General features: G+C 59.0%; 6 protein-coding genes across 6 annotated transcripts in view; 4 read left to right on the top strand and 2 right to left on the bottom strand.

The window, feature by feature from the left end:
* Positions 1–120: 120 nt before the first annotated feature.
* ACA1_063500 (Ubox domain containing protein) lies at positions 121–3,596 on the bottom strand (the record flags this gene model as incomplete). The annotated part of the gene is made up of 15 exons (XM_004339551.1): positions 121–256; positions 397–803; positions 884–987; positions 1,073–1,132; positions 1,228–1,306; positions 1,395–1,486; positions 1,556–1,629; positions 1,735–1,922; positions 2,015–2,249; positions 2,342–2,456; positions 2,560–2,691; positions 2,784–2,925; positions 3,037–3,180; positions 3,259–3,344; positions 3,443–3,596. The coding sequence occupies 15 exons, from the start codon at positions 3,594–3,596 to the stop codon at positions 121–123; spliced, it is 2,148 nt and encodes a 715-aa protein (XP_004339599.1).
* A 301-nt stretch (positions 3,597–3,897) lies between these two features.
* ACA1_063490 (tetratricopeptide repeat domain containing protein) lies at positions 3,898–6,260 on the top strand (the record flags this gene model as incomplete). The annotated part of the gene is made up of 8 exons (XM_004339550.1): positions 3,898–4,025; positions 4,109–4,137; positions 4,399–4,772; positions 4,844–5,126; positions 5,329–5,507; positions 5,577–5,690; positions 5,771–5,917; positions 6,015–6,260. 8 exons carry the CDS (start codon positions 3,898–3,900, stop codon positions 6,258–6,260), a joined length of 1,500 nt encoding a protein of 499 aa, XP_004339598.1.
* Positions 6,261–6,337: 77 nt separating this feature from the next.
* On the bottom strand, positions 6,338–8,547 carry ACA1_063480 (AT hook motif domain containing protein; the record flags this gene model as incomplete). Its single annotated transcript, XM_004339549.1, is given in 7 exon segments — positions 6,338–6,718; positions 6,832–7,035; positions 7,121–7,232; positions 7,296–7,861; positions 8,216–8,311; positions 8,322–8,335; positions 8,469–8,547. The coding sequence occupies 7 exon segments, from the start codon at positions 8,545–8,547 to the stop codon at positions 6,338–6,340; spliced, it is 1,452 nt and encodes a 483-aa protein (XP_004339597.1).
* Positions 8,548–8,826: 279 nt separating this feature from the next.
* On the top strand, positions 8,827–19,741 carry ACA1_063470 (protein kinase domain containing protein; the record flags this gene model as incomplete). The annotated part of the gene is made up of 40 exons (XM_004339548.1): positions 8,827–8,971; positions 9,056–9,436; positions 9,511–9,653; positions 9,718–9,890; positions 9,983–10,179; positions 10,239–10,562; positions 10,729–10,964; positions 11,091–11,163; positions 11,238–11,318; positions 11,392–11,523; positions 11,572–11,715; positions 11,900–12,337; positions 12,399–12,669; positions 12,740–12,774; positions 12,865–13,228; positions 13,306–13,431; positions 13,495–13,559; positions 13,700–13,807; positions 13,873–14,270; positions 14,337–14,549; positions 14,642–14,724; positions 14,794–14,933; positions 15,048–15,179; positions 15,293–15,437; positions 15,504–15,651; positions 15,709–15,844; positions 15,919–16,389; positions 16,483–16,556; positions 16,681–16,747; positions 16,831–16,973; positions 17,056–17,143; positions 17,237–17,523; positions 17,624–18,139; positions 18,216–18,342; positions 18,420–18,533; positions 18,598–18,698; positions 18,788–18,919; positions 19,150–19,255; positions 19,340–19,557; positions 19,646–19,741. The coding sequence occupies 40 exons, from the start codon at positions 8,827–8,829 to the stop codon at positions 19,739–19,741; spliced, it is 7,371 nt and encodes a 2,456-aa protein (XP_004339596.1).
* Positions 19,742–19,882: 141 nt separating this feature from the next.
* ACA1_063460 (ATPase, AAA domain containing protein) lies at positions 19,883–21,996 on the top strand (the record flags this gene model as incomplete). Its single annotated transcript, XM_004339547.1, has 9 exons — positions 19,883–20,202; positions 20,261–20,624; positions 20,709–20,816; positions 20,923–21,059; positions 21,123–21,231; positions 21,290–21,368; positions 21,434–21,531; positions 21,601–21,696; positions 21,775–21,996. The coding sequence occupies 9 exons, from the start codon at positions 19,883–19,885 to the stop codon at positions 21,994–21,996; spliced, it is 1,533 nt and encodes a 510-aa protein (XP_004339595.1).
* A 684-nt stretch (positions 21,997–22,680) lies between these two features.
* Positions 22,681–22,712, top strand: part of ACA1_063450 (uncharacterized protein) — a gene marked incomplete at both ends in the record, with an annotated part of 1,455 nt that continues 1,423 nt past the window's right edge. Inside the window, one exon of the mRNA XM_004339546.1 lies at positions 22,681–22,689. Coding sequence (XP_004339594.1) covers positions 22,681–22,689 — 9 coding nt within the window. The remainder of the gene's footprint in view (positions 22,690–22,712) is intronic.

Raw genomic sequence — 22,712 nt, 5'->3', positions numbered from 1 at the left:
CTCAATTTTTTTTGTAGCACATACACCTCTCGCTCGTCGTTTACACGTTTCGTTTACACATGAGAACGTTCATCCTCCTTTATTGGGTGTGGGGAAGGCCGAGCCAGAGCGCTGAGAGTTTCACTCGGCGTTGTGGGTCTGCTTCCACTCGGCAATGCGGGACTTGAGGGAGAAGTTGGGGTAGAGCTTGCCCTCCAGCGCGCCGTTGGTCATCGGCGACACAGCCTTCTTCTGGATCCACTCCTCGATCGCAAGCCTGTACAAAAATACGACTCTACGTCAGCCCTGCCACTAACCGACCAAACGACAACGACACACAGACACACCGCCGACGCACGAACACACGACACACGACACACGACACGACACACACACACACACACACACACGACGTACTTCTCATAGGTGTGGCCATCGCTGGCGACGACGGGGTCCTTCATGAGCTCCTGGGTGATGGGGCACAGGAACTCCTCTGGCGGCTCGTTGTCGTCGTGCGCCTTGGCCTTCTGCTTGCCCTTGCCCTCCTCCTCCTCGTCTTCGCCGCCCTGCTTGCCCAGCGGCTGGTCGGGGAAGGGCAGGTCCTTCATCTGCTCAAGCGCCGCGGCCAGCCGGCACTCGCTGCGGCGCAGGGCCTGGGCCACGGCGTCGACCTGAACCGGGAAGAAGCTGCACTCGGAGGCGAGCAGGCCCAGCAGGGTGTCGACCTTGGTGAGGTCGGGCCTGTGCGAGTCGAGCCGGAACTGGAGCGGCACGATGCCCAGGTTCTCCAGCGACTTCACCATCCGACCCTTCTCGCCCGGGTTCTGCGTGTCGTGCAGTGTCAGAAATGCAAACGCACGACACACAGAACACGACACGACACGCACAGAGCATGCGCAGCTACCTCGAGGAAGCTGACGAAGACAATCTTGGCGGGATAGACCTCCGTGTAGTACTTATAGAACAGCTGTGCAAAGTACTCGCCCTTGCTCTTCTCGTTCTCGATTTCTGCACAGTAGTGAGAACAACACGCAACGGTGAGGCGCATGTGTGTGTGCGTGTCATCGTGTGTCGTGTCACGCCAGGATTGTACCGTCGGTTACGGCGATGAAGAACTTGACGACCGTCTTCTTCTGGTAGTAGTCCCACAACGCTGTGGTAGAGGCATCAGGTCAGAATAGCCCCCCCCCAATCAATCAGAAGCGCAGACCGCTCAATGGGGGGGGGGTAGGCAGGTGGTTGTCGTACCACAGGCGGGGGCGGTGAGGCCGTCGGCGGGCGTGGAGGTGGCGCACTCGAGCACGTCCTCGATCGTGCGGGGCATGGTCTGTGTTGTACGTTTCAAACACCGACATGTGACGTTAGAAACCGCACACGACGCACGCCACCACACACGACGGGAAGAACAGGCTAACCTTGGGCGTGAACGACTTGACGTTGAAGAAGAGCAGGTCGGCCTTGGTGAGCGCCGCCAGAAGCGAACCGATGATCGTCGCCGTACGGATCGCTACACCCACCCGCGAGCGGCCGTCAGGAAAACGTTTTTGTTTCGTTTCGTTTTTAATTTGGGGCGTACCGATGTCCATGGAGTAGGAGGCGTCGCCCATGACCACCACCGGAGGCTCCAGCGGGAGGAAGATGTCCTTCAGCCTGCGATTTGTGCCAACAAAGTCAGCACCTGTCGTGTGCGCCGTGTGCGCCGTGTGCGCCGTGTGCGGTGTGTGTGTCGTGTGCGGTGTGTGTCGTGTGTGTTACCTCTTCTGTGCGACGGGGACGAGCTTGTGGTAGAAGGCGATGCCGTTCATCTTGAAGTACAGCAGGCGCTCCATGAGCTTACCATAGGAGAAGTTGGGCTCCTCGCCGGCGTCGATCCGCTGCGCGATGATGGCGTCCACCTCGTTCGAGCTCAGCTCCTCGTAGTACCACACCAGCGTGTCCAGTTTCTATTTTCATTCACCCAACCCACATCGCTCAGCACAATCGCTCATTCTTGCGCGGTGTGTGCGGTGTGTGTGCGGTGTGTGCGGTGGAGTACCTCGTAGAGGGCCACTTGGGCCTTGACCTTGAGGGACATGTCGGGGAGGTTCTTGCGGAGGAAGCTGTAGGGGAACTTGTACTGGGTGACCAGCTCCTCGGCGTTCTCGGGCGTGAGCTTCTGGGCCTGCACCACCAGCGAGTCCTCCGGCGCCGGGTGGCCGAACACGAACGAGAGGAACCACGGCAGCTGGAAGTCGCTCGGGTGCAAGTGGACCAGGTCCGCCAGCTCCTGCCTGCCGGGCACACATCACAACACATCCACGTCAGCACTGTATGTCGTGTTTCGTGTCGTGTGCGCGTGTGTGTGTGCGCGCGCGAGACGAACCAAGGCTCCTTGGGGAGCTGCAGGGCGTAGAAGTCGAGGTTCTCCTTCGACAGCGAGAGCGTCCACTTCTTCACTCGCTTGGCCAGCGCGCCGCTGACCGACGTCAGCTGTGTCTCTGCACAGTCGCAAGCAAACAAGCAAAGGGAAGGGAAGGAAAATAAAAGAAAATCAGAAAAATGGGAAAACAAGAACGTGCCAAAGCCAAAGAAAGAACGAACCGACGCCGGGTACGTCCTTCTTGAGGTCGTTGATCTTGGCGCGCAGGAGGCCCAGCGTCTTGGGCTTGGCCGTGGCCTGCTTCTCCAACCGCGCGATCTTCTTCTCCAGCGCTCGCAGACGCCTCGGACCATCTTCACATGACCAACAAACCAGGCAGTCATCATCAGCACAGCTCTCAAAAGTCCGGTGTCGACGAGACATTGGCGTAGCGGCGGCGGCGTACCCAAGATCTTGAGGGCCTTGAGGACCTCGGGTATGTTGAAGTGGTTCTCGAGGGAGACCAGGTGGTCCGCCAGCTCGTGCTTGCGCAGCTGCCAGCACGCCGCCAGCACGCGCGACTTCGTGACCGTGCTCAGCTCCACGTTCTGTCATCGCCATCGCCATCGCCACGTCAGCCAACCGTGCGCGATCATGTGCGGCTGTGTATGGTTGTGTGCGCTGTGTGTCGTGTCGTGTCGTGTCGTGTCGTGTCGTACCTTGTGGAGGAGCATGAGCAGTACGGCGGTGTATTCGGGGAAGACCTTGTCGACAGCGGTGAGATGGTCCTCGAACCCGGCCTCGCCCGACAGGAGCACCTTCTTCAGCCGCAGCGCGGCGCTCGATGTGTCGCCCTCGCCAGCCTGCAGGCCCCACGAACGCCCAACTGAGCCGACGCCCACAGAGCCAACGTTCGCCGCACATGAGGGCACCACGCGTACCTTGGGGGCAGCATAGCCGGGCGGCTTGTCCATGTAGTCCTTGGGAATGCTCTCCTTCTGTTGTGGGCCTGGGTCCACGTAGTCCGCTACACAACAAAAAGAAAAGAAATAAAATAAATAATCCAAATCAAATAATAATCATTATTTTTTATAAGCGAGAAGATCCAGGGGAGGGGGGTCGTACTGTCATTTTGTACGCGTAGGAAGGCCACGGTCTGGTCTACGTCGCCCCCACATATCTCAAGCACGCTCTCCAGCACCTCCCTATCCAACTGATTGCCGAACTCGCGTAGCAGCCTCCTTACAGCCGCCTCCAATGCATCTCCTGTGAGCGACATTCGAATTATATATTGTAAATATGGCTTGATTAATCGTTCTCCTCCACCAGCAACGATCCAAGCCGCGATTTAGTCGATCTCTACAAGATGATGAGGAACAGGAACCAGGTTTGTAGAGGCCTCTCAGTTCACCGAATAATTGATATTCCCAGAATATTCGTGCTCGCCAAAAAATAGCAGAAATCCGCCGCATTCTTTGTCCTGTATGTTGGTTGGGTGTTGCTCTTTGCGCGCACGCACCTTCAGTTGCTGGGCGGTGTCGCTTGTGTGCCTCCAGAGGCACATCTTCGTTGTGTGCACCATGGACGTGATGGACCTAGAACCACAAGAGGTAGCGCCAAAGTTCGTGGCTGTGGTGGTGCCTGAGGACGGGCAGGGTGAACCCTATGAAGTCACACTCCCAACAGACTGCCACCTCTACACCAGCGCGTACCACATCCCCCCCCCCACCAACAATGGTGGCCAAAGAATCAACTCAATGTTAAACACTCTTTCCTCTTAGGGCGGCCCAGATTCTGGGGCCAGACCTGCACAACCAGTGGTACCTCTTCGTTCGCATCAAACCAAGGCCAGCTGCCGTTCGTTGATGAAACGTTTGGTTGAACCAAACGTTCATCTAGGCCCAAAAGCCATGCTCGGAGTGAAACTGGTCCGCACCTGGTGCTGGACCGCAATCGCGGCGCAAACAAGCGAAAGCTAAACACGGTAACTTCCCCAGACCACAGCACTGCAAACCACTGGCGCAGTGAAGTGATGTTGGCCTTATTTTAGTGATGGTTGCAGCGCGCAACGCTGTTGATAGGTAACGAAGGGACGAACAAGCCAATCTACGGACCAGCGTTGTTCTGCACGCGCTACTCTGTTGACGTGCCCTTCACCGACGTGACGCTTGCCACCTACCAGGCATTCAACGACCAGGGCAGTCAGTACAGAGGTGTTGACAGCTTTACCAGAGTTCTCCTCTCGGCGCTGCCCAATGGCGCCGCCAGGGACCAGGCCAAGGCTGTAGGCATCGGGGCGAGCTTGCCGCTGGTCTACAAGCCGTGCGAATGGCAGTTCACCAAGCCGCCCAAGGCGCTCCTCTTCGAGTTTTGTCAGCAGTCGCACCTATCGGAGCTCCCCAAGTTCAGGCTGGAGCCCAACGTTCCGCTCGAACGCTTCCTCTACTCCGTTGCCGTACACTCCCACCACACCCACATCTCCATCAAGTCTGTTTAAATGTTGACCGGTGGGTGCGTGAGCGACAGATGCCGGATTTGGGGCTCGAGTTTAGGCCCGAGCAGGAGCACGCCCATCGCACCAAGAAGGAGGCCGAGCACCAGGCCGCTCTATTGGTGCTGCAGCACCTGGGCGGCTCTGCGATGTGCGGTCAGGGGCGGGCGCCAGTGGTCGACTTAGCACCATATGGCGCCGAGGACCCCGTCGCCGGTCCCGTGAACTGGATCGACGCCCACGGCGACGGCGGCATCCGGAAGCGGGTCGTTCGGGAGGGCAGCGGTGCTCTCCCGTCAGCCGGCGAGTGGGTCTCAGGTACGTACTACCGATTCGCACCGACGAGAGCGTAACTAAACGAGGTTGGTTCTCGCAGTGCACTACGTTGGCCGAGTGGCTAATGGCGCGCCGTTCGACTCGACCCGCCAGCGTCAGCAGCCCCATTGGTTCCAGCTTAACCCAGGTTTCTGTGGCACACCGCGCGAAATGTAGACAAACATTGACCTTTCTTGTTTGCCAGAGGACGGCATGCACGAGGTGATCGTGGGCCTGCACGACGGGGTGGCCACAATGAGGCCGCAAGAGGTGGCCTGCTTCGAAATCGCCCCCGAGTACGCCTTCGGGGGCATCGGCATCCCCGAATTCATCCCGCCCGACACCACGGTCCTGTTTGAGGTGGAGATGCTCGGCCACGCGCTGGTATGCCTCGATTCCTTGTTTTCCTTCCGCACGATCGCGCACGCGCGCTCACATCAATGAGCGCTGTAGACAAAGCCCGAGAAGGAGCGCGACCATGCGGCGGACGCGGAGGAAGCCAGGGCAGACGGCAACGTTTGCTTCCGTAATCGGCGGTTTCAAGCCGCACTCAAGTTCTACCGGATTGTACTGGAGCCTTTCCCTTTCATCTGTCTCGTATCTCGTCGCGTCGTCAGCTGACCGGGGCATGTGGACGTGGTGCACAGGGGCTGAAGAGTTTGCAGAAGATCAAGAATCCGCCGGCTGATGAGCTCCCCGCGCTCAATCAGCTCTCGGTCGATCTGGACTGCAACGCCGCAGCCTCCTGCCTCCAGCTCGGCTACTTGGAGAAAGCCATCTTCCATTCCACTCAAGTACACTGCACGCACACGCATCGCCCGCCACACAGGACACGACACACGGCGCACACGGCTGGAACTGAATACGGGGGTTGTGTGTATCTTTTTTTAGGCGCTGGAAGTGCATCCGGAGGCGGTCAAGGCCCTCTACAGGCGCGGCCGGGCTCACCTGGGGAGACACGACTTCGACCTGGCCCAGCGGGACCTCGAGCGCGCGTTCCACCTGGCCGAGGGCGACGCGACGATCCAACGCGACGTGGGCGCCCTGATGCGGGAGCTCAGCGAGAAGCGGAAGCTGCACGACCAGCGGATGGGCCAAATGTACGCCCGGATGCTTGGCGGCCGCTCCGATGACTGAGATAGCGCGTGTGCGGTGTGTGCGGTGGCGCGCGCGTCGCGGTTTTGGGCGATTTGGGGGCAATCGAATTGGCTAAATCAGAGGAGCCACCGCTCGTGGTCGTCTGCGGGTGGTCCTGTCGAGGGCGACGGCGCCGGCGAGCGCAGCGCCTGCATCATTTCCTGGAGTTCGATGTCCAGGTCCATCGACGACTGCTGTAGCGCCAGGATCGTCTCTTCTTGCGCGCTCGCCTCTGGCGACCACGATGACGACGACGACGACGACGCTGATGAAGTGGTGGTGGTGATGGTTGCGCAGATCCGGGCTCGGTCGAGGGGCTGTCGCAGGAAGGGGGCGAGGCGGGAGCAGAAGAGGGCCCTGGTGCTGGGGTTGCTGAGCAGCTCAGACATGCTCCCCAGCGGCGGAATGTACACGCCCTCCTCGAGCACTCGAGTCACCAACGCGATGTTCCATTGCACCTGTGCGTGTGCGATGTGAGACGAAGCGCATAGGTGCGCGTGTGCGGTTATGTGCGTGCGTTCGTTCGTTCGGAGTGTCATATTGTGTCCGTGTGGGCGGTGAGGAGGCGTACGCGAGAGTTGACCCAGAGGTACTGGTGGAAGGTCTCGATACGTGCGGGCTCACAGCCCTTGCGTCGCATAACGGGACAAACGCGGATGGAATCGCTCACTCCGGACGGTGGAGCAGACTTGGAGAACATCGAGTGCATGAGATCCAGCTTGTCCTGGATGTCGATGCATCCCAGCACATGGACTGATTTGCCTACGACTTCCTCCTACATGCGTCGCACGACACGACCACGGACAGTGTCAGCGGCGAGCGAGAGTCTGACGATTGGGGTATGCGGAAAGCGGTAGTACGTGGCTGTATCCGAGGAATGCGGTGGCGCCCGGTGAGACGAACTCGATGGTGGGCGGCATCATGTCGGCCAGGGTCTCGGGGTGCGTCATGCTCAGCACCATGAACTGTTGGCTGTCATCGTTCGGTTAATTTCCTCTTCCTGCTTATCATCAACTTTAAGGAAGGTGAGTGTACCTCAGATCGGAGACGATCAGCAGACCCGGGTCGAAGTCGCGCAGATAGGGCAGCGCGTGGAGAAGCCCCGCCAATCCGTGCATTCGGGCCGACATCGAGTAAGCCGGGGATACAGCGCCGGCAAAGGACGATGACTGCCGCGGCGGTGAATCGAAGCTCTGCGGCAGCGACGACAGAGCGGCCGGGGTGATGGTGGTCGACGATGAGGTGGTAGTCAATGAGCCAGTCATAAGCGAGGCACTGGACGGCTGTGGTGCTGACGTGGCATGACGTGATGGCGGCAAAGGCTTCTGCTGGAAGAGTCTCGTCATCTGTACGGCACTCTCCCGCTGCGCAGTGGCCATGGCCTGCATCGACTGCTCCATGTTCTGCAGTCGGTTCTCCATAGCTCGCATCTCGGCTCTGTCCCGCTTGCGCTGGCCGCGCAGCTCGGCGACCCGGTCCCGCAGCTGCCTGTTCTCCTCCTTCACCTCGCGCACCTCGTCCACCAGCATTAACATCAGCGTCTTCGTCATCGCCGAATCCGCGCCGTCGTGCCTCGTATCGCAGTTGTCCACCCTCTGTGCCTGTAAATGTGAAGTACGACCGACATCATCAGCGCGTGTGTGGCGCGGTGTGTGCGATGTGTATGTGTGCGTGTTAGTGATCACGTCGTTCGAGCGGGCGGCAAAGTGCGTGGTGCGTGCCTTCTTTGGTCGCTTGCTGGCGTCCTCTTCTGAGGAGGGTGACGAGGTATCGTGGCGATCAGCTGCTACTGATGGCCGAGGCACCAGCGGTGGTGCGGCGGCGAGGCGAGGCCCGAGTGGGGCCGATGACGGCGAGTGGACGCGGGGACTCACCGCCATGGGCGTGAAGAGGTGCGAACCAGGCAGTGTGGGCTGTTGGGCTATGGTGATCGGGCGCCAGGCGGTTGGGGGTACGTTCTGCTGGTCTCCGGTTTGGTCGAGTGAGCGCGCCTTGGGTGGTCGGCCCCGCTTGCGTGCGGGGCTGGGGTGGCAGGTATCGGCCTTGCCCAGCTGCACGCACCGCCCGCACGGCTTCTTCCTGCATAAATAAATATTGATAAAAAAACAAGGAAATTATGAATAATACTTTGATCCTTTTCAGGCAGGAAGGACGAAATATATATATAAAAAAAAGGGAGAGAATGATGTTGGGAAGGGTGCAAGGCACCTATCGCAAAGGGCGTGTGCTTGGCGGCATCCGGAGCAGGCCTGCTCGGGAACAGCGCGTGATGGTTGCCCGACGGCATCCTCGCCATGCATCACTGCTCTCTCTTGGCTTGCCTGGTGCTCGCCCGGCCCCGTGTTCGTCATCAAGGGCTTCTTGTCTTTTCCAGTATTTTGCGGGCACAGGTTTCGTTTCGTTTCTTTTCGTTTCAAATTACAAAACGAAACCAAATGGAAAAAAAGCTCCGCTTGGGCGGCCTCGGCTTGCTGTACATGTTCCTGGCACTCGACCGGTTGCAAACTAAGGGAGCAAGCAACACGATGTCGCTGCACGCCCATCAGCATAGACAATATCTGCACCAATGGACGAGGAAGCAGTGGCCGAAGCGCCCGCGGTTATGGTTGGGTGGCTGGAGAAGCACTCCCCCAATAAGGCCCTCGTCAAGCGGTGGCAAACGCGGCACTTCCGCCTCACCCACACCACCCTCACCTACCGCAAGCGGCCAGGTACACATCAGTGCCCCCCTTTCCCCACACTTATCACAAATTACAAAAATATACTTATATTCCATAAAATATTTGCAATCGTAGATACACCGGTGCTGGGGTCGATACGGCTGGCGCGAGTGGAGGCCGTGCGCCTGGATGCGACTGCAGGCACCAAGCGCAAGCAACAGCGGCGGGTGACATTTGAGTTGGTGACCGAGGGCCGAGTCTACGTGCTGGCGGCCGACTCGGAGTCAACGGCCAAGCAGTGGACCGACGCAATCCTCCGGACTCGCGCGCAGGCGCCGACGGCGAGCTTCTCCTTCGCCAGCGACGCGGCGCCTCTCGCCCCCGTCTCCTGCCGCAGCGCGCATGCGCTGCACCAACCGCTGCGTGGGCTGGAGCCACAACCACCTCCGATCTCAACGCCCACCATTGCGTCGGCGTCCATCCAACCGAAAGCCGACACACAGAAGCTCCCCGACGGTACCCGCAAGCGCGCCAGCGACTGACGGGCTGATTTGGGAGGTCTGACCCTGGCTCGAACAATGTGCGTGCAGAGGGTTCGCCAATTGCGGGAGAGCTGCTCCTGTTCGCAAGCGGCGCGGGTGGCGAGGACGTGCTCTACACGCACCACTCCCTGCGTGACTGCCGGGAGGCCAAGCTGTGGTTCACCAACTACCGCCTCATCTTCATGACCAAGGTGCGCGCACCGACTCCACACTGCACTTGGGCCGAAGTCTGCTCACAGAGAGTGTGATGAGCAGGAGAAGAACGAAAGCCTGCCCCTGGGGCTGGTGATGAAAATGAAGACGACGCGCCACGATGAGCGCGGGCTGCCGGGCTTCGCGCTGACCTGCAAGGACTTTCGCTGCTTATCGTTCTTTCTCGTCCAGTCCGACCATCACAAGGCGCTGGTGACTCTGCTCAAGCAGCATGCGTGCCCCGAGCACATCTAGTACATTTGCAGCTCATAATTCATTGGTTTTTAGGAAGATCTAATGAACGCGGTGCTTCTGTGTGTTCCTGCAGTGATGTGTTCGCATTCAAGAACCAAGAGCGGTTTGCGGCGACAGCAAACGCGGCGGGCTTTTATCTGTACGACGTGCGAATGGAGTTCGAGCGGCTGCAGATTCCCGCCAGGCACTGGCGCATCACTCACCTCAACGCTGACTTTCGGATTTCCAGCTTTCCGAACCAATTCGTCGTGCCCGAAGCCATCAGCGATGGTATTACCCGGGCGATGCTTTCGTTTCGCCTGAGATCGTTTCTCATAGCTGTGGGACAGATGAAATTGATGCGCTGTGGAGATCGCAGCAGAAATGGCAGCGATGGACGCTAGCCCTGTGCTGGCGCCACCCCATGTCAGAAGCGTGCCTGCTGCGCGCTTGCAAGGAACGGCGACCGAGCGACGAGGCGAGCGCCAAGGGAGCGCGGCTCATCAGCTTCGACTCCGAATCTCGATCGCCCAAGCTCAGCTCGGCCCGTGGCCAGCGCAGCATGATGCAACACGTGCTGATGCTCCACCGCCAGGCCGGTTCCGTACTCGTTGTCGACACATCACCTCCCAGGAAACGGCTTCGGACCAGCCAAGCCAAGCAAGACGAATCCGGTACAGCTTCTTCTCTTTGCGCATTATCTACCATGTGCTGATGACTAAAGTGAGTGAATGGTACTTGAGAAGAAGACGACCAAGTTGAACGAATCGAAACAGGTAAAGCTTTTGAGCTTCTTAAGAGAGTGATCAATTTGCTAACTCGATCGGCTTTGATGTGAAGTGGAGGGCCAGATACAGAAGCGGGCAGTCAAGCTTATGTCCCCGGAAGCGGTGGGCGAGAGTCTGGCGCGGCTGGTTCGGTTGGTGTCATCCTTCGACAAGCATCTCTTCACCGCGAAGCCCGAACGCGCGAGGGAGTGGCGACGCGCAGTCTATTCGGCTGGGTGGCTTTCCGGCATAGGCCAACTCTTTGCCGTCACTGATTCGGTAGTTACGCGGTTACAGCTCGGCAACCCGGTACGAAGCACACGCAGTTTTCACACACTAGCACACACACACAGCCTCACATAGTTATCTGCAAAGGTGGTGGTGCTGAATCAGCGGGGAGGGGAATCGGTACCGCAAGTGGTGAGCCTAGCCCAGATTTGTCTCGACGCACACTGTCGCACAGTGGAAGGCTTTTGCGCGCTGCTCGAGAAAGAGTGGATGGCCTTCGGTACCCATGGCCTCAACTTGTCGTCGTTAGAAGTGAGTGACTGCAACTCTTACTGTTTGTTCATGTTCTTCTAGGCTTCGAGTGGGGCCAGAGCCGGCAAGCCAAATATCAGGCCACCCAGCAATCTTTCCTCTTTCTGCAATTCATAGACGCTGGTACCCCTCCCTTTGGTCCATTCTTCGCTTCAGGAGCCTCGGGCTCACCACTTCTTCCCTCGACATCGTGCAGTGTGGCAGCTGTGGGTGCAGTGGCCCAGCCAGTTCGAATTCGGCCCGTCCCTGCTGGTGTTCCTGCTAGACTCACTCTACACGTGCCGGTTCGGCTCATTCCTGGCTGACTCCCATCAGGACCGAACCCGAGGTACCTCAGCCTTGCCTGGCGCGTGCATATCTCGGTGGTTGCTCATAGGCACCTCAGGAGGACTTGGCGATACTGTGTCAGTCTGGGCCTACATTTTTGCCCACAAGTCCGACTTCTTGAACTCCGCCTATGATGCGAAGGCCCGTGTGACCAAGTTGGCTGTCCACCCGGCCCAGGTCACCCTCTGGACCGGTTCGTCCCCCGCTCACGCTCAGCCAACTTTATCAGCATTTCATTTATCAAGCACGCGCAGAGTATTATCTGCGATGGGTGGCGGGGGCGAGCGCAACCCATGAACTCGGTCCGTATTCCAGCATTCTTCTGCACGTTTTTGTATGCGGTTTCAACTCACGCCACAATCGATGACCTAAAGCAGTGCGCGCCGAGGCGGATGCTCTGAATCTGGGCAACCTGTCCCTGTGCGCCGTACCGGATAGCGTGCTGCTCGGTCTACCGCCGCGCGGGTCGCTCAGCCTCGCCAACAACTTCCTGGCCTCTGTGTCGACTAGCCTGCACCACCTCACCTCCGTGCGCGCGCTCGACCTCTCCCACAATCTGATCGCCACCTTCGCGCAACAGCGCGACTTCGCTTCGTCATCGAGGCAGCCGGCTGAGCATGGTGGCGGCGCCTGGCCCAATTTGACCGAGCTGAACCTCGGCTACAATCGGCTGTGGTGCCTGGAGCAGCTGCCGGTGACGCTCACATCGCTCAACGTCGCCCACAATGTCATCGAGCGGCTGCCCAAGCACATCTCTTTGCTGACCAACCTCCGCGTGCTCAATTTATCACACAACAAGTTCGCCATCATTCAGGGTGCGTCACCAATTCCATTGTGATTACAGTCAGGTTGCATAGTAACACTTATTAATTACAGGGCAACGAGCTATTCACGAGGGAATCCTGCGACTGCCGTCGCTCACCAACCTTAAGCTGGCTGGTAATGGGCTAGCGGCGTTGCCGGCAGACTTCTTTTCCTCCCTACCGGGCCTCGAAGTGCTGGACGTGGCGCACAACGCGCTGTCGGCCCTGCCGGCTGGAATCGCCTCCTGTAGCCGCCTGAGGGTGCTCACTCTGTCGGCCAACGTGCTCACGGCGTTGCCTGATGACATGGCCGACCTCTGCCACCTCGAAGAACTTCGTGCCCGGTACTTCCGCACTTGCTTAGCGCTCTCGAGTGTAATGTGGTTACGATTTTTCACTGTTTCTTACCAACAGGAATTGCCTCGCAGCCAGGACTGGTGAAGCACCAGGTACGATGAAAGATAATGTTCTACTTTTATTGGGTTTAATGAAAACTAATATTTTTATTGTTTCTATTTGTAATCAACGAATGCCTACAGACAAGGATCATCGCTTGGCGCCTCTGGTGCGCCTGACCCAACTGCGCCACCTCGACTTGCGCAACAACTACCTGTTGTCCCTGCCGGCGGGTTGCTTCGCGGAGTGGAGCTGCATGAACACGCTGCTGCTCTCGCACAACCAGCTGGCGTCGCTACCGCCCGACGTCGGCCGCATGGCCCGCTCGCTCGAGGAGCTCGACCTCACCCACAACCAGCTCGACGCCCTGCCCACGGAGCTGGCCAAGCTCACGCGTCTGCGCGTGCTGGCCGTCGAGGAGAATGCGATCGTGGAGCTGCCCGCCCAGCTTGGCAGCCTCACGCAGCTGGAGCGCCTCGCCGTAGGAACACAGAGCCGACGCCTCAGGTTTTCGCTTGGACCTTGCACATTCCATTAACGTGTGATTGACCAGCGTACCGTGTCGCGTGCCCGTGTGTGACCAGGTCTCCGCCGGGGGAGGTTGTGGCCTTGGGCTCGGAAAGCATAGTGACGTATCTGGGGCAGCTGCTGAAGGGCCAAGAGCCCTGCTACCGGATGAAGCTCATGTTCGTCGGCCACGAGAACGTGGGGTACGTTGTTCTTTGCATCGTACCTTCAAAACAAACTAACCAATTCGTTCCGCCATGAAATAGGAAAACGTCCCTGCTTCGCGCGTTGCAGCGTGACGGCCAGCCAATTGCCAAATCTGGGTCCACAGGTTCGCTTCGAGTTGCGCCAGCCTCACAGATCAGCCGTACGCTCATCACCCGCCCGTCCATCTTTGTGATGCACCTTCGCAGCTTGCCTGAAGACACGTCGGCTCACATCTATCATTTTTCGTTATAGCGCAACAAGCAGCGCCGGTGTCGACCGATGGAATCGACATCAGCGGCTGGACTCTGCCTATGGGCTCGGTGTGGAGTAACCGCGCCGCCGCCGTCGAGCTCTCTGCCTGGGACTTTGCCGGTTCGCTGCCTTATCTTTGTGCTATTCTAATCACACGAACCTCATGGGCTTTGTGTAACTCGCAGGCCAGGAGATCTACTATGCGACGCATCAGTTCTTCTTATCGGAGCGTTCACTGTTTCTGGTCGTATTCAATGCCTTGTCGCCTGTCCATTCGCGCATCGAATACTGGTACTGCTCAGTACAGCTTGTGAGCAAGTTTCATGGTGACCACTCAGCATTCGCGCGCCCCAGGCTGCAATCGGTGAAGACGGCGGTCAAAGGTTCGCCCGTGTTGCTCGTGGGCACGCACGCCGAGAGCGAGGAATGCACCGAGGAATTCCTGGGCAGGTTGAAAACCGAGCTTCTGCAGAAGTTCCGGTTCAAGTACCCCAACATGGCGGGTGTGCACTTTGTCAGTGCCGTCTCCGGCAAGAACATCGACCAGCTGCTCGGTGGCATCCGGGAAATCATCGCGAAGCAGGTACGCCCCAGAACCGTGTGACGTTCTTTCACACAACAACATGACACACACATGGCCTGTGCAAAGGATTTTATGGGCCGTCCGCTACCATCGAGCTACCTCGCGCTCGAGAAAGCGTTGGCGATGCATGCCAAGAGCCGGACTCCGCCGGTGCTCTCGTGGCAGGCCTACAGTAACCTGGCGCGCCTGAGCCTCATCTACGACGAGCGCGATCTGCGCACAGCGACCGCGTTCCTCCACAACCTGGGCTCACTCGTCCACTTCGACAAAGACGAGAAGGTTGGTTCCCTGCTTCGCTGCGCCACCTTGTTCGCATTTGCAAGATATTGTGACTGATCTATTTCTTTTACGTATTGGGCTCGCTCGGTCAGTTGCACGACGTGGTAATCTTGGACCCGCAGTGGCTGATGGACATGCTCTCGACAGTGGTCTCCACCAAGCACAACTTCTGCAGGTACTTCTCGCGCCGCATCACAGCCGATTCATTGCGTTGTAAGTTCACTGTGTTTTACCGTTTGTCCAGGAACGGGGTGATCGCCCACTCCTCGCTGCCGCACATATGGAAGGCGCCCACCTACCCGCCAGAGCTGCACGGCTTTTTGATGTCGCTGCTGGAGCGCTTCGAAGTCACCTTTCCTGTCCAGGAACATGTCCACAAGCTCGGTATAGCTCTCTTCTCTCTCTCTCTCTCTCTCTCACACACACACACACACACACCCACACACACACACACAACACGATCATCATGAACAGTAGTAACCTGGGCAATGGCGCCAGGGCTAATGGACGAGGACGAGGAAGGCGAGGGGGGCAGCGTGGCGGTGGCCGACCGTCAGTCGTCTCTGGTGCCCGCCCTCTTGCCCGAAGAGCGACCCGCACGGCTGACCCACCTGTGGCCTTCGTTCATTCGTTCGTCCATTCACCTCCTTCGTTCCTGCGAAGGCGCACGTGCGAAGCTGACGTGGAGTGGTGGCTGTATGTGATGGTGGTGGTATGTGGTGGCCTGGATGGTGGTGTGGTAGGGGCGGAGGAACACGTCTTCGGGCGCACGTACCGCTTCGATTTTGTGCCGCGCGGGTTCATGGGCCGCCTGATCATCCGGCTGCTGGGCTTTCCGTTGGCCGCGCAGGTGCTGTGGCGCCACGGCATGCTCGCTCGCTTTGCCAAGTACCTACTCCACGACTCACTTGGTCCACTTCGCGCCAAATGATAATGACCGCGTCGCTCTGGCAGTGAGCAGATGTTGGTGGAGCTTCAGCCCGAGGCGAATCAGTTGAGCCTGCTGGTGCGCACTGGGTTGCGCGGGGAGGAGATGTCCAGCTTGTGTTGGCTCATATTCGCCGCCATCGAGTCGCTCGTCAAGGAGTGGTACAATCTCGAGGTACGACCCTTGTCCAGACCATTCGTTTTTTGGTTTTGATTTGCGGTTTCGCCGCAGGCCCGAGTGGAAGTTCCGTGTCCGCATTGTCTGGGGCGCGGCGGCCTCAATGTCGCGCCGTACATGTTCACCTTCGAGGAGTGTCAGACAGCTGCGATCACCCCCAACGACTCGTTTCTCTATTGCCGGATAGGCGGTTTGCCCCTCCCTTCGTCCAGAGCACTGGCGGTGACGTAGCACTGACATCTATGGCGCGCACCGTCCCAACAGGGCTCAAGGATAGCGAGGCAACGCCCATCCGACTGGACGCGGCCGCACCCGATTTGGCCATGGCCCACCTCGACGGCCACAAGATCGCCTTCGGGGAGCTCGAAAAGCACGAGCCGGCCATCGGCGAGGGCGGCTACGCCACGGTGTATAGGGGCACCTACCGGGGCGAAGTGGTGGCCATCAAGCAGCTCAAGTCTGGCGCCGACGACGCGGCGATCGACCCGTGGTCCACGCCGGGCGGTGGAGACGGTCAAGCAGACGCGCAGAGGCGCACGTATGAGGAATTCCGCCACGAGGTGTGGATCATGAGCGGCCTGGCCCACCCGAATCTGGTCGCACTTCGGGGCTTCTGTACGGAGCCGGCGTGCATCGTGACTGAGTTCGTGGGTGCCGGCACACTGCTGGAGTTTCTCGCCGACCGAGCCAAGCCCCTGGACTGGCCTCTGCGCCTCAAGATCGCCAAGGATGTCGGTACGCGTACCCTAACCTCCATCTCAACCCAAGCAACCCACACGAAGCGTCGTCTGACCTCAACAAAACAAACAATTGCCTACGTGCACACAGCCAAGGGGTGCGCGTTCCTGCACAGCACGTCGCCGCCGGTGATGCACCGCGACCTCAAGTCTCCCAACATCCTTGTACCCTCCCCGCCAAAATCTCCGTCATACGGCCGCACACACTCGATGCGGCGCAACCGTTAACACGTTCGGATCTGGCAACCAGTTGGCCGATCTGTCGCCTGACGCCGAGGTCGTGGCGAAGGTATGCGATTTCGGGGTGTCCCTTAGCGCGGCGCACCACACGGCCGGTCGACGAGTTGACTGCCCCAGTACGTACCCCGTATCCTGTGGCATGGCTGTTGTGTGCTTTGCGCATATTCACACCGGCGCTACGCATTCTCTGCGTGTACAGTCTGGCTGGCGCCGGAAGTGCTGGCAAACAAGATTTATACGGAGAAGGCCGACGTGTATAGCCTCGGGGTCATATTGTGGGAGCTGCTCACCCGCGACAGCTTCTTCGGCGAACTCGCGTTCATGCAGCAAATCGAAGACAAGGTTCAATGTCGTTGCAATGCAACGGGTTTCAGTTCTCCATTGAGTTCACTTTCCGCACAGTCTTACTCCACGTGTGGCGCAGGTGCTTGCTGGAGAGCGGCCGCCGATTCCTCAACACTGTGTGCCCGCCTACCGTCAGCTGATCCAAGACTGTTGGGCTCAGGACCCCGGTATCACCGGCTTCTTCTGTGCCGTGTTGTGTTTGTGGTGCGTTTACACCGGGTTCAGTGGGTGTGCTGACGTGGAAGGTGTTGGCTGAGCAGAACGGAGGCCTCCATGTTCGGAGGTGGTCGCCCGGTTGGCGGAGATCATGCGCAAGGTGTGCCCCGAGACGAGCAACTACGACGCCCTAGCGAAGACGCGCTACCACGCCAACGAGGCCAAGCGCCGGGCCGCGATGGCCTCCACCGCGCCGGCGGCTCGGTCGATGACCCCGAACAGCACTTCGCCCTCGCCCCGCACCTTCGAATCACTGCGGACCACCGCCCAGATCCACCGTAGGCGAGAGCTCGACGCATCGAATTCGTCGAGCAAGACCATACTCACGCAGGTACGCTCCAAAACTTGGCCTATGTGTTGTCGTGGTGGTGGTGCCAACCAATTGTCAGTCCCTAATGTCCGCCACTTCAATTTCAACGCCGCGCCTCCAGTCCATCAGGGACATGGCCATGTCGGACCGGTGCTCGAAGACGGACATCATCCTCTGCATGGAACGATTCCTGCAGCAGAGAAGACATGCGCTGGAGGAGGAGGAGGAGGAGATCCACGATGGCGATGACGAGGCCGATGAGAAGGGGAAGCGGCAGATAGATGTGAGTAACGACGAGCAGCTAAGCAAGAAGCAGAGCGAGCAGCGCAAGTGGATCGAACACTACATGCAAGCCCTCCAACAGGAAAGGCGAAAGGAAGTCAGTGGAGATAGTCACGAAGGCGAAGAGTGGAGCGAGGCGAACCTGAGCGACCAAACTGATGAGCCCAACGAAGCCATGCAAGATGGCGCTTCGACAAAGGACTCGAAAGACCAGGAAACGGACGCGGAAGCAGAGAGAGAGGCCAACGACGGCGGTCTGGCGGGTTGGTCAGCCGGATCGGAGGAGGCAGAGACGCAGGTCCAAGGTCTCCACGGGACCGAATCGGATTACGAGTTGGCCATCAGCTCCCTCGAGGTACGCTAATCGAAGACCTGATTGTGTGTTGTCGACAGGTCACCAACGGGTGAGTTTGTGGGTTGGTGGTGGACAGGCCGCTTCACATGTGGCGGTGAGTCCCGAGAGCGCCCGGCGGCAGCTGTTGGGTGGTGGCGCCCCACTTGCCGCGCGACTCGAAGCGCACCAGGGCGAAGTCAACGTGCTCTGTGCTCTGCCCAATGGTACGCTTCGCAAATTCAGGCGTTCCCAGCACTTCCGCTTGTGGCCGACTTTTTGTCGCCGTGTGTGTCTACATTAGGAATGCTGGCCAGCGGCACCGACAACGCGAGCATCCTCGTGTGGGACCCGCGGAGGCCCAAGGTGCGGCCAGAGACGATCAAGACGCGCTCCAAGTCCGTGTGGTCTCTTCAAGGTGAGTCTCAAGTACCACCCAACAAGCCATGTGGGCAATGGCATTTCTCACTCGTTGAATTCAGTGGTGATGCGCAAGGGAGTGTTGTGCCTGGCGTCGGGGTCGTGGGACGGCGCCATCCACCTGTACGCAATCAAGACCGGCAAACACCAGGCCTCCTTCCACGTGCGTATCCGTCTCAGCTGTTGTTGGAGAAATGGTGGTGACTGACCTCATTCTTCCAACTGGTGGTGTTTCTTTTTTTCTCCTCATAGGGCCACAAAGACGCGGTGTTCCGGCTGGCGGTGCTGCCTGACGGGGTGCTGGTGTCGGCGTCGTGGGACTCCTCCATCAGGCTCTGGGATCCCGACACTGGCACATGCATCGCCACACTGGCCGACCACCAGGTGAGATCTCGCATTGTGCTTGCACGCGTTGCTTGATACCTGCTTACTGTGGATCTCTCTCACGCATGCACGCACGCACGCACGACCACACACAAACACACACCACACACCACACACCACACCACACACCACACACCACACCACACACACGCACACACACCGCACAGGGCAAAGTGCGTGCATTGGGCGTACTACCTGACGGTAGAATCGTTTCGGGTGGCGACGATCAGGTCATCCGCGTGTGGGCTGGCGATGCCAGCCGAGGCCACATGCGGTGTACGGGTCGGCTTGGCGGGCACGACAAGCCCGTCGAGTGCATCGCCGTGCTGCTCGATGGTACTCCTTTCTGTGTCTGGTGCGATCGCAAACCTCCCTTCTCAAATGCGACACCTCCCTCTGGGTGCCGACTTGGACTTTCAGGCCGGCTGGTGAGCGGGTCGCAGGACATGATGCTTCGAGTGTGGGATGTCGACAAGGAGGTGTGCGTGCGCGTGCTGGAGGGCCACCAGGGCACCGTGCGCACCCTGCAGGCCCTCACCGAAGGCTTCCTCGCTTCGGGCTCCGCCGACAAGTCGATCCGACTGTGGCACGTACACAGCGGAGCGCTCGTGCACACCATACATGACGCTCATGCCAAGGTACGCGCACACCGCCACTTCCCGTGGCTGGTGCACTACGAGTAGTGTGCGAAGGCGAAGCTGACGTAACGTTCGTCGTTTTCTCCAGGATGTGGTATGCCTCGCGTTGGCGGCGACGGGGAGGCTGACCAGCGGTGGGTGGGACAAGGTAATCAAGTTGTGGAACTTCCCTGTTCGGGCGTAGGCCAGGGGCTTGGAGAGCTAGCCAAGCACGGCTGTTTCTTTTCTTCTCGATCTTCTTTTCTTCTGTCTTTTCTTGGGTTGTCTACGTGTCAGCCCACCAGCGCTGTTGGCAGCTGTAGGTGAGGCAAAGGAGCAAACAAAGATGAATACTGTGCCCAACGAGCTCGTGGAGGCTATCTTGGTGCTGGCCACACCCGGGACTGCCGCGGCCCTGGGCTCGGGGGCGGTGTACGACCCGCTGGACATGCTAGTTGGTCGCCTACGTCTGGCCTCCGTGTGCCGCTTGTGGCGCGACCTGCTGCAGGACTGCAACCTGCACCAGCTCCTGCTCCAGTCCCTCAGCACCACAGCTGCAGCGCCCCCTCCGCCTCTGAGTCTGTACCTGCGTCCTCGCAAAGACCCTCACCGGCCCAGGTGCGGGCTACGCGAGGCCTGCTGGATCATCGCCCACCAACAGTGCAAGTACGTAGGCCACTACACCACCAGCACCTATCAACATCTGGCGTTGTTTGATTCTCAGTACACTTGCGTCCGGCAGGGAGATGTGGGGGTGTACGTGGCAGGCCTTGAGGCCTCTGGCCAGGAGCGCGCAGGAGCCAGTGGACTTTAGGAAGAGGCTCATCGCCAACTTGCTCAGGCAGGCTCGCGTCTGGTTCGGTGGAGGGTCGCGAGCGCGATCGGCCGCGGAGCTCCAGGAGTGGGGTGCCAGGACGCAAGCCAAGGAAGAGGAGCAGTTGAAGCAGTTCCAACGCCACCTCAACGCAGACTCTACGCAACTCGACCGCAAGTACATCGAGGAGAGCAGCAACATGCCGCTCTACTTGCAGAGGCCATGGAAAGAGATGCAAGCTGCCGCCGTGGAACTGCTGTCCTCCCTCAAGGCTGTACGTCATCCCATTGACTCTTCGGTGTTCACGTTGACAACGTGCACACTCACACGTTTACCCAACCAGAGAGATTATCAACAGTCCTCGGTGCTTGATCACATTGTTGTCTATGGGCCGAGGGGTTGCGGCAAGACCACCCTCGTCCGCTACCTGGCGGCAGAGCTCGAGCTGCCCCTCTTGCAATTCGAGGTACGTAGCTTGCTCACCGAGAGACTGCGCAGAGTCTTCCTCCTGTGCTGACGCTCATCAATGCTGACGTCGCGCAATGTTGCCTCAACAGTGCCCACGTATTCAGGGACTGGAGGAAGAGTTTGGTGTGGAGCTCGGTTCAACTCTGCTGCGTGACGTGTTTAACTTGGCGAGGAAGCACCGGCCCTGCATCATCCTACTGCACAACTTTGACGCGTTATCGGCCACCTCCAAGTTCGCAGCGTACGTTTGCCGCTAATGGCTTTGGTTGGTGGGCCGCTCCTGATCGTTAGCTACGTCCCACAGGAGGTCCGAGAACCAGGCCATGACCGAGATCGACGGTCTGCCCTTCCGAGAGCCACCAGTGTTTATCATTGGAGAGACGAGCGAGCCTCAACGCACCTCAGCGGCGCTGGTACTTGGAGTGTGGCCCTTCTTCGTCCATTTCGGCCGGGTGCTCATGTCTGTCTCAGTATCGCAGGATGAAGAACTGGGTCCACATCGGGCTGCCTGACCTCAGCACACGGCGGACGATCTTGAGAGAGGCCCTCGGTACACCGTGACGCAATGCGATACATAGGTTCACGTATTGACCTTTGTTGTTTCCTCGCCCACAGAACAACGTGACATTTCCGTTGGCAACAGGCAACTGCTTGAGATGACCTTCAAGACGGAGGGTTTCAGCGTCACAGACCTCATCCAGATCTGCGACGACGTACTCTTCCTACTTCCTGAACCTTCTCTCTGCTCTGTAGACCTGACCACTCACTCATTGCGGGCACAGGCGGTCAGGCTCAGCCTCCAGACCGTGCTGCACTCTATAAGGGCGGAGAACACGGCCGAAAAAGTAGCCGCCATCAAGCGTTTCGATCCTTGTTGGGTACACACACGACACACACGACACTCGACGCACACAATGCACAGCGGCAAGATGCTGACCCTCTATCGCGTCCGTCAGTTGAACGACCAGTACCTGCAGGGCTGGGGCGGCTACTGCAACGGGCCGGAGCTGTGGAATCGGGACGGCACGCGGCGCGACGGCCAGCTCTGTCCGCACCACCACCAACACATCGGGCCGCCGTTCTCCCTCCCCACGCCATACGCCTTCCTCCCATCCTCGACTGACCCGAGCCTGTCCGCCGCCTTCTCCCACGAAGACGATGATGATCTCTACTCCTGATGGCCTAAATCTTCTGATTGGTTGGCCAGTTAAAACCCCGAGAGAATAAAAAAGGCCCGCGTATGAGAATATAAATAAAACATAAATCTATTCAGTTTAAACGTTCGAAGATAAAGCAAAACGGATGACGAGCCACAACTCAGGCCAGGGGCTGGTGTGTACCCCGTGCCGGCAAGCCCATACCCAATGCGATAGGTATACCTCTTTGCATACATCTCCACATCTTTTGTACATTTAGATTTATGATGGGGTCGGCTCGGGGGCAGAAAGCAACCGTGCGGGAGGTGCGTGCTGTCGGGCAAGGAGGAGGCGTGCCAGCCGTCGCCCACCCGCAAGCGCGGGCGAAGACCCAACCACGAGCGCGGCCTGGGCGTGGACACCCCCGCCACCACCCGCCCCGCAAAGCGCGCAGCCGGCGGTAGTTTCCCCCCGCCCCCACTGTCAGCCCTCACCTTCGTCCCCGGAGCGCTTCTGCCTCGCGGACCGTCACCACCCACGACTTCCTCTTCTTCGCCCCCTTCATCTTCTTCTTCTTTCTCTTCTTCATCTTCTACCTCTTCATCTTCATCTTTCGCCACACCCACTTCATCTTTTACAACATCACCATCATCTTTTGCAACACAACACAAGAGCAAGGAGGAGGCGGTGGACACCACGGTATCGAACACGTTGCTGTGCATGCTGATGGACCAGGTGCGCGACGTGCGGCACGAGAA

This window comes from Acanthamoeba castellanii (genome assembly GCF_000313135.1).
Source record: "Acanthamoeba castellanii str. Neff unplaced genomic scaffold scf7180000084599, whole genome shotgun sequence".
Lineage (NCBI taxonomy): Eukaryota > Discosea > Longamoebia > Acanthamoebidae > Acanthamoeba > Acanthamoeba castellanii.
This window is presented reverse-complemented; position numbering and strand designations above follow the sequence as displayed.